Here is an 18098-nt window from a genome sequence, read left to right on the forward strand (position 1 = left end):
TCTGGGACTCCAGGGAAATGTATTTTTCATATTTCACAATGGGTTTTGAACTTTCTCCATTATATTCGAACCTGGTTTTAACTCCCCGTATATGATTGCATACATTTTTTGTGCTATTTCTGTTACAGAAAACAAAGAATTATTCTTCATGATTCCTTACAATGTATTTTTCTCTGCAAAAATCATCTCTCCTTATGAGGAACCAAAGAACTATTAACTATAAAAAACACCTTTATAACGGCAAAGTGAGCTTGTAATGTATTTTGGGAGTTGACTCCTTCCTTCTCCTGCTGACTAGGATAATTGTGGTGCTTAAGGATATTATTCTGTGGTCTTCTCCAAGCTCTAAGTATCATCAGGTGTCTTACTTGAATTCCCTTCAGTCTGAGTGTTTTGCTAAGAGCCATTAAAAGCAGCCCACCGGCAGCATCCAGAGCCTCTCAACGCTGAAGCAGTGCCTGAGTAATTCTTAAGTATCCATACAGGCGTTTGATAGTGATTGTGCAGAATGACAATACTGCCTGAAAGTCTGTTCTCCAACACCCCAGGTTGTCCCAGACATACAAACGAGGATCTGATGTTTCTGTCCCTAGCAAGTTATCCCAAATGTATGTTGAGTTATGGCCTATGGAAGTCTCCATTACTCCTATCTCCAGTACAAATTGGCGATTCTCTTTATCCTGACCACACTGGCATAGCATGAAAGCACACAGGAGCCAAATCAAATATTTGTCAATGTCGAATCACACAGCTCTGCTTCAGTTGTGGGTATATTCTGGCTATTACCAGGTGAGTTTTGAAGTTTTGATTTAATCAGCGGCTAAACATAGTATTCAAATGCAAAATCCCCCTGCCACGCTTTTCCGTCAATGAGCCACAGTCATAACATTTCTCCTGTCTCTGGCTGACTGCTCGACAAGAGTTATTTAAGTTCAGTGGCTCCGGCGTGTATCGCTCTCGGCTCAATTTGGAGCCGAACGCAGACGCCGAGGCTGCTGCAAATTTCCCTTCTGCACTGCAAATGAGACCTCTGCTCGCCTGTTAGCGACACTAATAGAAATCACAGTTCCAGCACTTGCCGTCATTAATATGTATTTTCGAAGATGGAATTTCTAAAGACTGCCAGCTAACTAAATAAAAAGGCTCCGGTTGGTTTGGGTGGGCTGAAAGTGATCTCTGCAGCCCTGTTTTGGGCGCCGAGCCTCGATTTCGAGTTGGATGTCAGACTGTCCACAGGCTGGAGGAGGAGATGCTGTGCAATGCCTCTCTCTGTCCAGTCTGCACAGCCTCCTGAACTGTGTAGATTGTGTAGACTATTTGAACCTGTTGGACTCAGGTTTAAAGGGAGAGCCATAAACTATAAGCTCTTTTTTTTAAACAATGCACACCCTGCAAACCCCTAAAAGTCACCGTGGCTGTTAGGCTTTATTTTTTATAGCACTGACTGCTCTGTGCATGTATGAAATCGGTCCAGGATAAGGAAACATCTAATTATAGGTTCTGACCTGCAATTTAACAGGTTGAGCTGTAAATCCAAAGCAAGGCCTGTTTGGTTGCTATTAAGTGGGTTTGTTACAGCTCAGTGCTCTCTTAAAGTCTGTAAAGACACTAGGTCTCTTGTTGTGATATTCCACCGTGCCATGTGGCTCACACTAATACTAACTGACTCACAGATGGTCTAGTTTATATTTGGAGTTTGATACAACACATAAATCACTGCCTAAATACAAGATCTCTTGCTTCTTTAAATAAATAAATAAATAAATAAATAAATAAATAAATAAATAAATAAATAAAAACCACAGCATGCCACCTGATTGCTCCAGATGCCTGGCAGGGTGATGGAAGAGATTATTACAGGAGGAACAGATAAGCACTTACACGACTAACACTTATACCCTGAATGCATCTATTGTCCTGTTTACCACATTGTACATCTTTATGTCAGGCAGTTAAGCCTTGATGACGTACGTGACGATTGTACCTGCTTGTACCATGATATTATTTGCTGATAACCCTTCACTGCTGTAGTATTACAGGTCTTAACAATACAACAAGGGCTGTGTGTGTGTCTTATGTGTCAGTGTAGACAGCATGCTTTTGTTGCCCCATCATATAAAGTGGTCTTCCATTCAGTGCAGTCTTGAATACACCTACTGAATGATTGATGAGGTCGAGATGAGCTGATCTTTTTAAGCACTCTTTAATCTAGGTTATCCCACGCGACTCTGACTGCTAGTGGAGATTCCCTTCGTCTGAATTCTCGGCAGGCAATGCACGTGCACGCTCTTTGATGCCTCCAGGTGCACAGTAGCATGTTTGGTTTTACAACATAACATTATGTAATTAGCCACAAGTCACTCTCACATTTACCAGACATGTTGGAAATGCTCTGTGAAATGTCAGCAAATCTGGGAGATAACGAAATACCTTTCCTGAAGGATAAATAAGGCGTTATTGTTTTGCATTTTATCTGCAGAGACTTGAAAAACAGACAAGGAATATGGACTCGGCGCAGTATGCTGATTTTTGCGAGAGCCGACAGCTCAGCTTTTGTAAGTACACCTTGTGTCACAAATGCATAATATACAATACTGTACAAAAGATTTAAATGGCTGGCTGGTTGTTAAAAAAAAACCCAGAAACCTATCTATCAGGAGTTTATAAACGAATCTGTTAAGGTTGAGAAATGCACCATGTGTGATTAAAGTGGCATAATGAGAATGATGTGGGACAAACTATTACACACTCACTACACCAACTAGTATACACTCACCCACAAGCTAATTCCCACCATCTTAATACAGCTACCAACAAGGGAAGGTAAACACAAGCACATGCTTCCATCAAGGAACATGACACTAGATAAGCACATCTTTCCAACTGCTGCTCATTCAGCATCACAGAGCAGCATAACCCACTCTGTCTGCAGCAGCAGGAATACTCTTCCTCATGCGCTCATCCTCATGTTGTAAACGAGCTCCATGGACACCTTTAATAGGCCATTGTCTGTTGTGCCACTTGGGTCCCTTATTATTGTTAATTTTGAAGTGTTTAAGTCTGTAATGGTACTTCTGGGTGTCTGCTGTGTTTCCTCTGAATATTAAACGTAGTAGACCGCAGAAGATGGAACCATTTTGTGGACATGTTGCTGTGTGTAATGTTCTATCAGGACTGTCACTGATCGGCTGTAGAGAGAGAAATTAGTCTCAGCCTTGTTTCACCATACTTTTCTGTGACCTATCAGTATTGTGTTGGTGCACTTTGTTCCATAAAGTTCCAGTCTAATCAGAGTTAGGAAGTTTTTTAACAGCAAATTTGATTCAGATGCCAATCATAAAGACTTTTATTGATGTCTTTTCATTCTTGAAATCTGTTCATCTTTGTACCAGCTGTCCCTGTCCTCACTGTTCATGAAACATGTCTCTAAGCTATACTGGATTGCTGAAACCTTGTTAATGTTAATTCTAGAGAATTTGGTTGCAGTCCATGTGGACTTGTGTGATCTGGAGAGCTCAGAGGTTTAAGAGCATGACTGTGGGATTTGAACACACCACCACTGGTTTGTGAAGGCCACATTCCAGCACTAATAACATGTTGACTGGCTTTGGGCTTCACCAGTAACTGTGCTCTCTGCACTGGCACTGGTGTGTAACCCCGCACTTCTCGCCTTGAGACCAGTGGGAAAGAACCAACACGAGCACAGGGAGTCATAAACTGAACAGAATAGCTCTGTGCACATCAGCAAATGCTGAGTAGACATAAAGCTTTCAAAGAGTAAGACCTTTTAAAAGCTGATGTCTTTAGATTTCCTATTCCAATCTTACAGTTCAGCGCAAACGTTTGCAGACCAAAAGTGAATATGTACAGTAGAAATGCAGTTTACCACAGCAGAGTCAGACGTCTAGTGTTTTAGGCTTCACAGACATTTGTTCATCAGAACTTATCAAACAATGTGAAAGGTTCATTTGTGTCAGCATATTAATAATGCCAAAAATCAAAACAAGCATTTGCATCTTATTTTCTCTAGCTCATGTCAATAATCTGCCAGATTCTTTTGTGTTCCCTGAAGAGATTTTCAGATAAGGATATTCCCTTACTGAATTTTTTACTTGTAAAGTCAGTATGCTTGATCCTATTTTCCCCATATTTCTTAATCATGATGGTGTAAATTTGACACTTATCTCAAAATGAAGCAATTCAGTTTCTAAAGAGTCGTATAACTGAATGCTGTTGTTTGAATGTAGTCTATTTCATGTTTAATGCGGTTCTTTATCTGTGATGTGTTCCTCTGTCTCTGTGATAAAGCTAAGAAGCTCTCTAAATTTCGTGAGTGGCTGGACTGCAGCAGTCTGGACCTGAAGCCCAACGGTGTCTCCATGGAGATCCTGTCATATCTGGCGTATGAAACTGTTGCTCAGGTAAAATGCTGACTTTGCTTCTGTAGAGTTCTTCCTGAAAAAGACATAAATCAGTGGCTTTCCTCTTCTTAATATATGCACGAAACACTCAGAAGCCGCTCAACTAGTGCTACATAATACATTTGTTTGTCGGTCGCTATCATCCCTTTGCCCTTGCAGTACTGATATAGCAGAGGCCTTAGAGGATTCAGATAAGCCTCCTGCAAAGCCTTTTGATAAATCATGCCATTGGTGGGATCTAGAGATTCTACAAAAATTTGAAATAACAAACGATCTATTAATATAATTCAATGTATTATTCAAATATAATTTCATAAAAATAAGCAGTTGTAGAAATTGAAATGAATTGTTTGGGGGCACTGCTCAAATGTACTTACTAAAAAAATTCAGATTAAGGTGTTTACACCACTACATCACAGATTCACTGCTTATTGTGCTTACTGTGGTTAACTTGGAAATTGCACTGACCTATTAGTTCCTCAGGAGCTCTTGGTTGTAGAAAGGACATTTACATTATCTCCTGTCTTGGTTGTAGAAAGGACATTATTTACATTTACATTATCTCCTGTCCAGTGTCGGCCAAATGAGGACGGCTTACCTTCTGAGTCTGGTTCCTCTCAAGGTTTCTTCCTCATATCCTCTCAGGGAGATTTTCCTTGCCTCCGTCGCCTCCTGCTTGCTTGTTAGGGATAGATGTTAGAGATAAATAGTAATGTTTTAAAGAAGTTTTTCCTCATTAATTATAATTATTTGTTTTTTTTTTTGTTTTGTTTTTTCATTTTCCAGATTGTTGATCTTGCACTGTTGGTTAAACAAGACATGACCCCCAAAACAGGTGACCCGTTCAGCCATGCCATATCAGCCACTTTCCTGCAGTACCACAGCTCCAGTGCTGAGGTGAGCCATGCACCAGTCATTCAATGTGTGTGAGTGCCTGAGCTGCATTATGTTGTAATGATACTACTTAGAAGAATTGGAAGTCTTTATTTTTGTCACGTTTACATTATAACCCAGTAAAATTCTTTCTTCACATATCCCAAATTTGGAGTTTAGGGTAAGGGCACAGGGTCAGCCATGATACAGCACCCCTGGAGCAGTGAGGGTTAAGGGCCATGCTCAAGGGCCCAACAGGGGCAGCTTGGCAGTGCTGGGGCTTGAACCCCAATTTTCCAATAAACAATCCAGAGCCATAAACCTTTGAGTCAGCTCTGCGTCCATTGTGAGCATGTGTGTACAGACGCTGTCCTGTGAATATTAATAATCAGTCAGATTTAGACCATATTTTTAAATTAAACAAAGTGCTGAGTGTAAGTGTGAGAGCTTTGCAGATTGTTGTCCTGCCTGAAGATGAAATTGACTTTTACTACAATTATATTTGAATAGCCCTTTTTTACAGTAGGCACTGTAAGAATAAGCAGCTTTAAACAAATCTGGGTGTAGACCTAGATGCTAATTCTGCCCTATCTGAATACTGAACTATTACTAGTCCTATAACTAAGGCTTGACCTTCACTTAGCTGTTGCTGCCAAGTTTGTGCAAGGTGGTTTTGTATTATGGGATCTTGCCGTGGAGGGGCTTTTCTGTCACTGCAACCGCAAAACCTCATCTCTCTCTTTCTCAGATTCAGACTCAGCCAAGGCCACTTTAGGTCTGGAAACACAAGTTATATTCTAGCATGGATTCCATTATTGTTGTTGTTTTTTTTTTTTCTTCCTCCTAAACCTTGAGGGTCCTGTGTGGAGGAATGCGAGAGTGAAGCTGCATTGCACAATAGCTGTGGTCGTCTCAACAGAGGAGAAACTGACCAGCGTGATCCCTGAATTTAGATACAAACAACACCGACTTCATGCATGAATGTATTAAATTTAAAGCTTTCCAAATCTATTTATATGCTTGGGTTTTAGACAGGATAACAATAATAGGGTTATTGAATGGAGTGTCGGATGGTATAAGCACAGCATACTTGTGAACTTATCACCAGATTTGGTTTGCTGTGTTAGTTTGTCTGTTCTACCACAGCACTGTTGAATTCTCAAATCAGATTGGTCAAACGTTGTACAAGACAGGACTTGTATGCTGAAAGCTGCACCACAGACTAATAATAAACAGACTTGTGGCATTATAATTGTTGATATGATGAAGGAGTCTCCAGTGTCAGCACATTCACAGCTAAAGCTGTTCCTTTTCCATCCTGCGTTTTCAGCGTAACAATGACAAGCTGCGTCTTTGTCTTATTTACCTGAAGAAAAAGAAAACAACAGTCTGGTGAGGAAATGACTGATTTATAGCTGCTTTAACATAAGCGGCCAGAGGAAATTGTTTTGTGTTCATGTCATTATGCAGACGCTCCAGGATTTTTGGAAAATCAAACAAACTACTCAAAATATTCAGGGGAAATTGGAGTTTTTCAACACCGCCGATTTTCTGCAGATTTGCGCTGAGACATGTGTGATGTCATCACAAAGCTCTTTCAGCTCTCTTTCATTCATGTACATTGAACACGAGTAGTTATCTGTTGAGAATTGTATGCTTGTAATTCCACCAATTCAGGTTTTCCATATCACAAATTATGGAAAAAAAATAAAAATAAAATCAATCCTGGAGGAACTGATTATGGGAGTATTCGGGAGTTAATTGCATCACATCAGCTTATCAATGAATGTATACAGTATACCGATATTATTACGGGATGCTCTGTTGGTTTATCTCTAGGCCTCATCTGCCAAAAGAGACATGGATTCTCCAGAGAACACACCTCCTTCCACCCCAAGCTCAGGTCATCAGGCCAAACTGCACACCATAAACCAGGGCAATGGCACACACTCTCAGGACTCCAGCAGCAAGAGCAAACAGCGCAAGAGGAAGAAGGTAAGGGTCGTGAGGCCATGCAGTACGAGAGGTGCATTTCTTCTGATCATTTTACACTTTGTTTCTCACTTTATTTCTCTGTTTTTCATTCATAGTAAAGCGTTCTTTCATTATCAATATTTGTCATACGTTATCGTCTGTGTAGTCTACACATGAAAAGGCTAATAAAAATGACTTGACGGGGAAAAAGAGACAAAAAACATGCTTATTCTGTTTTTCTCTTTCAGTGTCTGAGCAAAAAGGCATTAATCTTGATGATTTGTAGATGGTTGTTTATAGACATGCTTATTTGGCTACAGAATTTTATTATTCATATTATTCCTGGTTTATTGAGAAATATGGAACACGCAAGAAAATCGAATGAAACTAGCTACCACTTAAAAGACTATTGATCAAGGAAAAAAATCTGGAGCTTATTTTAGTTTATTTTGCTGCACTGTAGCAGCCAGCAAGCTATCGCTGATTACTGTGATCTGTGAAGCGACAGAGAAACAGGGAAACCGTTTAGGAAAATTGTGCATTTTGGATTCTTTGACTTGTGAATGTTTTTTTGCATGTGTGTGAGGTAACGGAAGGAGTCTCCAGTGTCACTGGTAAAGCCATTGTGTATTTTTAGGTAAATATTGCTGCCATAGGAAACTCAGTAGCATGGATGTTTTTGTGTTTTATATGTAACATGACAAGCTTATTGTCTTATTAACTTCAAAAGACACAAAAACAGATTCTGTTGAGCAAAACTCCTTTTTAACACATGCCTTAACATAAGTGATAACAAGAAGTAACCAACATGTTTTGCAGATGTTCCACAACAATAAAATGTAACTAGAAACAGAGAGGGTTGTTAGTGATTGTGTAAAATTTTGGAAAGTTGCTGTGAATGAAAAACAATGAAACAAAGGAATCTGAGACATCGGGGTATGGTTTTTATAAAAAATGTCACCTCATCATATTTTATTCCTTCTGCAATTACATATTAACTTGAACATTTACAAACAGCTTTGGTTTATGGTTAGTTTCATGAATTAAGTCACGTTTATTTACATAGGATGTGTGTGCTGAAGTGAAAGTCAAGTAAAGGTTATAAACGTGTTATAAAACTCGTCTCCAGATCCAGAATTACAGCTTATACAATAACTTTTTTTTTTATTACTGTTTTATTGTAGAATACTGGAACAAGTTATGCACACATTTAATATTATGATAAATGTGGGTCAGGTAGGAGTACACCTGAACAATAAGTGTTTATTTGAGCTAATGCAACTGTACTTCTGTCCTAACATGTGTAGACATGCTAATGTATTAACTCTATTGTCCATTTCCCCAAGTAGGTATACAGACATTTGTTGCATGCTTGATTTTTTTGGAAGTGTTATGTACTATTGTCTCTCTACAGAGAAACTACTTTTTCTAATTAGCAGCATATATAATTAGCAGCTATACTCATACTCAACATATATTTACACATTTTTAGCATTTGTATATTATACATATAACTAAGAAACTCTGAAATAAAACCTAATGATGAACTCAGGCTGTCCTAAGATGGGATAGGAAAGATATAGTGTATGGTAAAATAAGGAGGAAAGTTCAGTGGTCATCTCGATGCAGTCATCAACATCCCAAAGTCTACATGTAAAGTGGAAACACTGGCAGGGAAATGTGCGTTACACTTTCTCATATGTCCTGCCATGTCCATTTTACCACAACTGATTTATTGCACGGATGAAAATAGGAAAGCTTTTTTTTCCCTTTTCCTTTCTCCTTTTTAAAAGATATATTGAGTTCTTTTCTGCCTGAAGTCAAACACATTTGGAGCATTGAGCACAATTATAGGTCCTTTCCTCCAGCAGATAGTTAACTAACATTTACTGTCAGCTCTCTATATATCAGATGAACCTCTCCGCTGAAAGTACGCGAAGCTCGAGCTGACACACGACATTTTACACGAGTGAGGAGGTGAAGGAGCATTGAGCAATCTCTGTGCTCGTTATCCAATTCCGATCCAGGCCGTCTTCACAAACGTATTGTGTGTTTGTCGTGTCTGGACGGCCTCCCCTGGCTGTGTTTGTGTGTTAAACGCCCTGTCTCCCACTGTGTTTTTGATTTAGTAATAATACAGCCTGTGTGTTTTTTCTCCCTCTCCGTTACAGAGCGCAGCAGCGTGTGGCGCGGAGGCCCAGAGCAGTGCCATCCAGCCCGGCCACATCAGAGAGGCCATCAGGCGCTACAGCCACAAGATTGGCCCACTCTCCCCCTTCTCAGTACGTAATAACAGAGCCGTAAAAGAGTTATATTTATAATCGCAGCACAGCCCCATTTTAAAGTGGTCAAGCTCTGAAGTATTGGAATTGTTGAGCACAATTTGTGGTCAGTGTAATTTTCCTTGTAAAAAAAAAAATAAGTCACATAATATTTTTTAGAATTAAATAAGTGTAATTTCTATGCATTTTTGATATGCAGAGGTTATTTCATTTAGTTTTTCTACTATGAGTTTTATAAAAAAGAAATGCCTGACTGTTTTGCTCCCATGCGTACATCACTCTACAGCTCAGCGTCAGAGAGTTATAATTTCACATGGTGCGCAGGAGTGTGGGTGTCGTAAGTGCTAGTTTGACCATGCGAAATGGTTACTGGAGTGTTCAGAGATTTCTCACAGCCAGTGTGGAGAGTATGCTATTGTGGTCAGTGTGTAATTCTCAGGTAATGAGCGATTTAGCAATGACTGAGATTACCAAATCGTTGCCAGTCAACTTCAGCAGCTACAGAGGACATATGAAGCTGTTCTGCTTCTTTTTGTTGATCTTTACATATCCTGAACTGAATTATGTTGTTATGTTGCTGTTATGTTATCTTTCCTTTATGAAGAAATTCAGTGAGTGGTTGGTAAATCGATCTTTGCTAATGTCCACCAAACGTACTTTCCCCCACCCTGCTTTTTTTTTTCCTTCTTTTTCTTCCCCTAGTCAGTAATGCTGGTAATATTAGAAGTGCATTATAACTTAATCTTTTTGGTTACAGTAGCCAAGTATCTGAACTCCTCATAAGGACACGAGTCGGTTCACATCAGCCTTGGTAGGATTTGTGTTTCCTATAATTTCAGGCTACTGACATTTTGATAATGAATCACACTTATACCCCTGTGGCTTTTCTCACCCTCTGTTTCTGCCTTATTCATCCTGATGCTCTACTTCTGTTTGGGGCTTCTTTACTCATGACTCACTTTCAGCTCTTCTGAATGGTTCCACATGAACACAATAAAGTTTTACTCTTCCCAGAAACCTCACTCTTGCTTTAGTGAATAATCTTGTCCGGTGCTGTAGGTTTGTACCTGACAACTAATGCTGTGTTGGACCCAGGACTCCTTTGCGTTTATGCCCCTGATTTTCCTGAACTGAAGTGCTTCATCACCTTACAGACGTTCTTCTTACGGTAGTAAGAAAAGCACACAGACAACACAAGCATAATTTCTTTGATAAAAAGCTGATAGAATTTTGCTCACAAAATACCCAAGCTGGATGCCTTTTAATATTATTACCTGGCACACTGTATGACAATCTGAATAATGTCTTGGATAAATTCTGTAACAGGAAGTGTTCTTCATGTTAGATTAACCATTTAACTTAGGTCAGTTAGTGTTTTGCTTACGTCATCGGTATGATCCGGGCTGAAACAGAAAATGTGGTCGTTTTCACCATAGTCATATTTGTTATATAGTAATTCCACAAGCTTTGTGTTCTCATGTTCTGTCGTCCTGTTGGTGGCCTTAAGTCTTAGCATCAGTCACACTGAGATTTTAATGTGAATTAAATTGACAGCCGTCAACTTTCATCAACTGTTGTTGGTTGGAATGGTACGTTACTGGTTGATGTGAGGGGCAGTAGTGACTCAACTGGTTAAGGCTCTGGTTTGTTACATTTCCACCAGACTGTAAAGAATACATCTGGCAACATACAATGCTGACATCACACAGATCTGGCTTTGTAGTGTTAAATTAGTGACTAATTTCTTCTACAATAATACACCGTTGTAATTTATAACCACACCTTGACTAGACTAGCTTCACTTTTCAGTGTTTTTTTTTCCTCCAGCTTTCCTCCTCATGTCATCTCAGGGAGTTTTTTATTGCCACCATCACCTCTGGCTTGTTCATTAGGGATCTGCATCCAGATATATGAAAAGCTGCTTTGTTAAAAGTGCTATAGAAATACACTGGAATTTTGTTGAATCAAAATTCTGAACCAACTGATTTCCAGTAAAACAGCTGTTTGTCTTCTGTGTGTTCACCAGAAAGGGAACAAGGACGTTGGGACATTTCTTGTCGACAGCAGCAATAACGTTCCTCTTAATTCTCAAAAGTCACTGCAAGTTGCTTCCTTATATATTTTTCAGGACGCTTAAGTCCCGGGATTAGCTTAAGTATGATGGAATATGATGGCTGATGACCTTCCTAGGATATAAATGATCTGTTAAATATTAAAGTTTCATTATCAGAAAGGCTTGTTCAAATTAAGGAAGCTGTAGTCAGTGGAGCGTTTCGGTGATTGCTTAACTATAAACATGGGGTTGGCATGTTTAAAAAAAAAAAAAAGGAAACTATAAAGCGCATTAGTATCCCCCTATATTGTGTAATATATAAAACAGGTTTTCCAACCTATGATGATGAGTGAAGGTTTCCAGATGTTCTCCTAGTGGCATTGAGGTTTTTGCCTTTGATGAGTTGTGCGCAGTCCGTCACCAGCTATGGCACAGAAATAATTAGGTGTGTGTGTGTTGGGGTTGGAGTGGAGGCTGATCTGTCTTGTAATTGGTTTGGTTTTATTGCATCTGGAGCCAGCTTAAGACCATGATTAATTGTCCCAATAAGTAATTTTTACTCTGGCCTTTTACCACACGTCTAGTGTTAAAAATGTTTAAGATAAAACGAAGCTCTTGTTGTTCGAGATGTTGAGCTGATTCTCTGCGGCTGCGTTCATCATAAAGAATAAACGTAGGATTCAGATCTTGACGTAGGGATACCAGGTGAGGTATATTGAAGTATTAACTCTTCTGCTGAAATAGTTCTAGATTGCATAGAGCTATAGTAACATGTTATTTGCTGTAACCGTGTGTCCATGTGATTAGAGACTTTATCTGCCTCTTATTACTGGCCTCGTTCTCAGATAATTAACTTTGAAATTCAATTAAGGCTTTAATATAAGACTTAAGGAAATTCAAAGCTCATTTGATTCCACCCCCGGTGTAACACATGCTCAGAGCAGCTCACTTCCCCTTAGGCAATCTTTCAATCAGTAGAAATGGCAACATCATGCTTTGTTTGAGCATTTGCTTTCATCACCCAGGTTTGTTTATTTTTCTCCATTTTAATGGTGAATCTCTTCAGTTCTTTGTAGCTTTCCACGCAAGCACCGAAAATCAAAGACTACTTTAAGCTCTGGTTGAGACAATAAACTCGTTGAACATTTTAATGTCAACTCACGATATCGCACCTATTTAGTTATGAAGTTCTCTTCGAGCAGTGAGTTATATATATTTATAGAATTTCTATGCAAAACCCTGCAAATCGAGCCAGACCCAAACTGTAAGAGCCACAAAGATCTCCAGACTTGAAGGAAAAAATCTTCGAAAAAAATAACATGGCAGATTATGTTATTACAACAGATAAATCTTAAAGCGTGGCCAAGCACATGACTCTGAGAAGAAAAGTCATCATCATCAGCTTTTTAACACAGCCGTTTAACCTTTGTTAGGAGTTGTTTAGAAGTTGCCGTGGCTGCAGGATTCTGTACCTTACTTGTGGTTTGCCCAAGTCTCGCTGTACAGAGTATGCAGTGCCAAAGACAGCAGACGTAGGAGCGACACGTCTCAGCTCTTGTTTATTGCCCCGTCGTCTCCGTATCTCACTGTGAGGACAGACATCTCGTGCTGCGCCGCTGACATCCACAGAAGCGAGGGCTTCAATAGGGCTGTGCCCTTCTCAATGCTTCACAAACGCTCCACTAAATGCCCCATTGAATCAGTTTTATGTCTTTGCGTTCCCTGTTCCATCCTCAGCGCTGGCACTAGACGTTGCTTCCTGTTCTAGGTGTCTCAGAGGCCATTCAAAACCTTCTACTAACAATTGCACATTTACAAGTGGAGCCATTCTTCCCTGTGGTTTGAATACCTTGTCATTAAAGCATGAAATTGCCCGTTTGGATGTCAAGTGAACAGCTAAACTGGCAGAATCTTACTGTACATGTTAAGTCAACTGGAAGAGGAAGGACGTTCAGTAGCCCTCCAGAAGGCTGTATATTATCTAAATGATATCCAAACCTCCCCGGGCCGGAACACAGCTCTGTGTGGAGACTGTGAGGTAAAAGATAATATTTATTGTTTAACTAAGTTTATTGAATATAGAAAAGAAGAGGCGCCTGAACCAGCGGATGGTTTGCGAACACTGGAAAGGCTTTGTATATTCTGTTTTTCATTTTAAACCCAAACCCATGTTGGCAGACTCACTTTTCATATTTGTTGAAATGTTGATATGAAAATCCTTTACCATTCAAAGCATGTCGCCAAGCGTTTGTTCCCAAAGTCTTTCTTTCGGCTGCTTTAATGGAACTGTTCTTTTTTTTTTCCTGGCTATCTTTTCCAAGATACTCCCGATTTACGCTGTCTTTCTTTCTTTCTTTCTTTCTTTCTTTCTTTCTTTCTTTCTTTCTTTCTTTTCCCACATGCTGACCCCAAAATTCCACTTCACAGCGAGGTGGTGTACAGTACAAACCATTTAGCCTGGGCTTCTGGAGATGCACTAGCTGGGTTATACCTTTCCAAAAAACAAGGCTCTGCTGCACAATAACTGCCTCTAATCCTTTGCCCAGAAATCTCAGAAGTCCTGCTTTACCGTAAATCATCCTGTGTTTACCTTTTCGTTTCCAGGTCAGACTCATATAGTTTATAGTTGTAGTGTTTGGCTAAGTGTGCACAATAATAAGACAATTTACACTGGTGTCTACAGCTTTTGGGGGGGGGGGGGGTGTTAATGAATGACTTCTATCTAGTTTATGTCTGTATTTCTTTTCTAACCTTTTAACAGCCACAGCGTGATTGGGATGCCCTGGATAGAAGCTGACATCTTTTCCAGATCACGCATGATTTGGAATTGACCAGGGATAAACCCTGCTTTTCATTTGACAGCCCTTTGAAAACCACAGAGTGCTTTTACTGCCTGTTCTGTGGGTGTGAAAACCTTCTGCCTGTCATATTCGGGTACACCAGTACGGCTCAGTAAATTGGCCCAGAGAGCAAGATTGAAGACAATGATACAGAGGAGAGGATCCAAAGCAGCTGAACTCCCTCACACTTGAACCTATGCCCTCTTATCCACATTTTCTCCATTATATCCTCTTCTCTCGCAGAAGCCGTCTGAGACGAGTCTGAAACTCATTGTTCTGTTCGTTTTGCACACAGACAGATGTGGCAGTCAGAGAGCGGCGTAGTCCTGCTCACGGCTGGCGTGTGCTGCAGCCTCGCATAGACGCTCAGTGTCTCTCTCCCCATCTCTCTCCGTTGCTTTCTCTCTTTTTGCCCTTCCCATACTCCCTTTTGGTAATTGCAAGGCGCCAGTACATACACAGCCTCACACATACACACACACATACACACACACACATCTGCTGGACGCCACTCATGAATATGCAGGAGCAGGAGCACCGCTTCCTGTAATGGCTCATTATTGCAAAGGAGACATGCTTGTTCATACTTTTTTATTATTATTATTTTTTACCCAATCTTATCTTTGTTTGGCTCTTATGCTTGTTAGTTGGGCTTTCCCAAACTTTAAATCTTTTCCCCACTTGTCTTGTGTAGTATAGATGTATAGCTTTTTTGCACTGAAGGTTCGAGACTTGTTTGTGACCTGTGTCCTGGCCTCTACACTTCACACAGAAATACAAAGACAAAAGCAAAACTAGAGCTGTCACTAGGCTTGAAATATGTGTACTGTTCCATTTTCTGGAGCATGTTGGAGCTTTGTTTTGTTTATTCCTGCTAACAAGGGTTTTTTGTCCTCAGACTTTTGTTGTCTCTCCGTGGGTACGGCGAAGCAGCGATGATTAGGAACACTGCACAATTGGTGCACACAGGCAGTCTCAACAAAGGCTATACATGGCAAATTGTTTGACACGAGATAAACAGCATGTGATGGGCCTCACTTTTATTGCGCATAAAGAGCGGAGGACGACAGAGCGATATTCGCGTTAATGTCTTGCATGTGTGAGGTTGCCTCCAGTTTGATGCTGATAATTGGAGCATCATCTCTCTGTGCAGAGGAGGCCGCTTGTCTCTGGCGTTTAGATGACGGCCCGGGCCTTGGGAGCCAGCGAGAGGACACGGCACATCTGATCAAAGATAAAGCCTCGCTCACTGAGGGTCATCCATCTCCGTTTCTCCCTCTCAGTCCTGGCACCGGTGCAGTCGTGTGGACTGAAAGAGAGGAGCACAAACAGCCTCATTCCTCACGCAAACAGCAGAAAGAGACGCTCTTTTAACTCTGCTTTTTTTTTCCTTTCCTTTTTTTTTCTTTCCTTTCCTTTTTCTTTTTTTTTTAATTCCCACACATCAAGAAAGCTGTGACTTTAGTTGGGATCTGCAACTTGTGATCTTCTCATCAGCTCAACCTCTTCTGTTTTCTGTTATGTTGCCGTATAAACCGAGTGTTCAGCTACGCAGCTTCCCCTCACCGCTGATTCATTCTTTTTAAAATAACCTCTACTCTGAGAACGTCCAGCTCTCAGCATGGAGTCGCCTGACATGCTGAGCATTGTTTATCTGTCAGTCAGTCAATAAATTAAATAACGTACCATAGTAACAAACACTGGGCATGTAGGATAAATGATGTAACAGTACTCTTAAATCTTGATATATTTTTATTCATTTTTATAGATTTTTGTTTTTAATAAGCAAAGAATTTTACAGAAAGCAGTTGAAATTGAAAAAAATTGTTTTAAAGAAATTGTCATTTCTTTTATTTTGAAAAGATTTGTTTGTTTATTAATAATAAATTTATTATGCATTTTTAGTTTTTTTCCACTTACTGTACACTATAGAAATTCTTTTCTAAATCGTGATATGATATTTTTTCTAATATCGCATGAAAGACACTTTAAGTGTTGGATTTTTCCGACATGGCGAAGGAAACAATTCACTCTTCACAAGCAGCAGTTCACTGAAGGAGAAAGGACACACGATGTGAAAGCCAGGCATTTTCAACATTGCTTTTATTTCACACCAACTTTATCTAGATGAACTTGGACCTGCGTGTTCACAAGCTGGAGTGCGCAGGACTGAGGCAGTAGCTGCAAATTATTCAGTGCCATCACACCAGCTGCTTCTTGCAGATTTATTTCTTGCGTACTATTTCTTGCAGCCATCTGAAAAATAAATCCACAAACAGTCCAAATTGGACCAAATGATGACAGTAAATAGACACAGGGACAAATGTGGCTTCTTGCGCCACTTGCCAATGAGGACGTTTTCATTTGGACTTTTGCTAATTGTTTTTCCCTCCATTTATTTTTCATTTATTTACTCCACCTAAATGTCTTTTTAAACACTGATATTCTTAGCTCTTTGTAACATCAGCATTTTCTTTTTAGTTTTTGTCATTGCTTTTTCAGGCGTTCTGTTGACTTCATGTGGATGTGGTAAACATTCTGGCTGTTGGAGGTTATGTAGTGCAACAGGGATGCCGAGCTTTTAGAAAGCAGCGCTTCCTAATATACAAGTGTTTCTACAGACACAATATATGTATTTCTATATGTGTTTATATACTTGAGACATTTTAAGCTCTTGGACACTGTGGATATAGTTGTAGACGTATCCTGAGCACAGGAGTTCTCAGCACATTTCTTTACAGTTTTTTTTAAAACGTCTACGTTCTTGTCTATTTTCCTGTGCAGTGTTTTTAGATCCTATACAGCACATGTTGCAGATACACATGTGGTCACCGTTTGGTCTAGTCTTCTGCGCCACACACATCCACCCATTCCCACATTTCTGATGCGTGTGCCCTTGATTTCAACAGAGCTCATAATGTGCATGGACAATAAAATGAGCCAGGGTCAGTTCCTACACTACTGAAATGTGCGGGTTTTATTTTATACAACATGGCTCCTGTTCAACACACTGTCTCTTCCTTCTTGTCCTGTCAGCAGGCGGTATTTCATCAGAGCGCCTGCTCTACGGCCGTACTTTGCACATATGCGGTCTCCCTCGGCCTGCCTTGCACATACCCTTTTCCTTTTTTCCCCCTGGTTTTTCTTGGACACTGTCAACACGATTTGCCCCGGCATAGCTGCGGACGGCAGGCAGCGGCCTGCCACCCACTGCCAAGGCCAGGAGCCTAGATGAGTGGAGTGTGTGTGTGTGTGTGTGTGTGTGTGTATGGGGTTGGCTGGCCTGGGCCCGAGGACCTCCTCAGAGTGTTTCCATAAGGGGGAGAGAAGACCTTACTTAGCACTATTTAACTGCAAAATTGAGATTTATGAATGACCAGGCGGAGGCTTCGCCAAACACAGTTTGCAGAGTGACTTTAAAGTATGAAAGTAGTATTTATCATAGAGCAAGGCCTCACTTTGGGCAACTTTGTATAACACTTACACTTTTGATGGTGCTATTAATGCAATTTAGAGAAAAAGTCGATCTTGGTAGAACTTGAAAGATAGCTATTCATATATTTTTATATGTTACAAACCCAAGCAAAAAGAGGTTGTAGGTGAGAATGTGACCTCTCAGATTCTGTCTCTGAGCCTTCGCTGCTTAGTTCCCTCT

At 40.2% G+C, this 18098-nt stretch overlaps 1 protein-coding gene across 7 annotated transcripts in view; it reads left to right on the top strand.

Annotated features, from left to right (window-relative positions):
• Positions 1 to 18098, top strand: part of supt3h (SPT3 homolog, SAGA and STAGA complex component) — a 99505-nt gene that overhangs the window by 77068 nt on the left and 4339 nt on the right. For 5 of the 7 annotated variants that reach the window (XM_027172116.2, XM_027172119.2, XM_027172122.2 and 2 more), the window contains 5 exons: positions 2480 to 2555; positions 4309 to 4421; positions 5208 to 5318; positions 7134 to 7289; positions 9440 to 9550. In XM_027172116.2, the coding sequence (XP_027027917.1) occupies positions 2480 to 2555; positions 4309 to 4421; positions 5208 to 5318; positions 7134 to 7289; positions 9440 to 9550 (567 nt within the window). Of the gene's footprint in view, positions 1 to 2479; positions 2556 to 4308; positions 4422 to 5207; positions 5319 to 7133; positions 7290 to 9439; positions 9551 to 10609; positions 14297 to 15596; positions 16262 to 18098 lie in introns of those variants that run through there. The other 2 variants (XM_027172120.2, XM_047821236.1) reach the window with 2 other exon arrangements.

Source organism: Tachysurus fulvidraco, chromosome 12 (assembly GCF_022655615.1).
Source record: "Tachysurus fulvidraco isolate hzauxx_2018 chromosome 12, HZAU_PFXX_2.0, whole genome shotgun sequence".
NCBI lineage: Eukaryota > Metazoa > Chordata > Actinopteri > Siluriformes > Bagridae > Tachysurus > Tachysurus fulvidraco.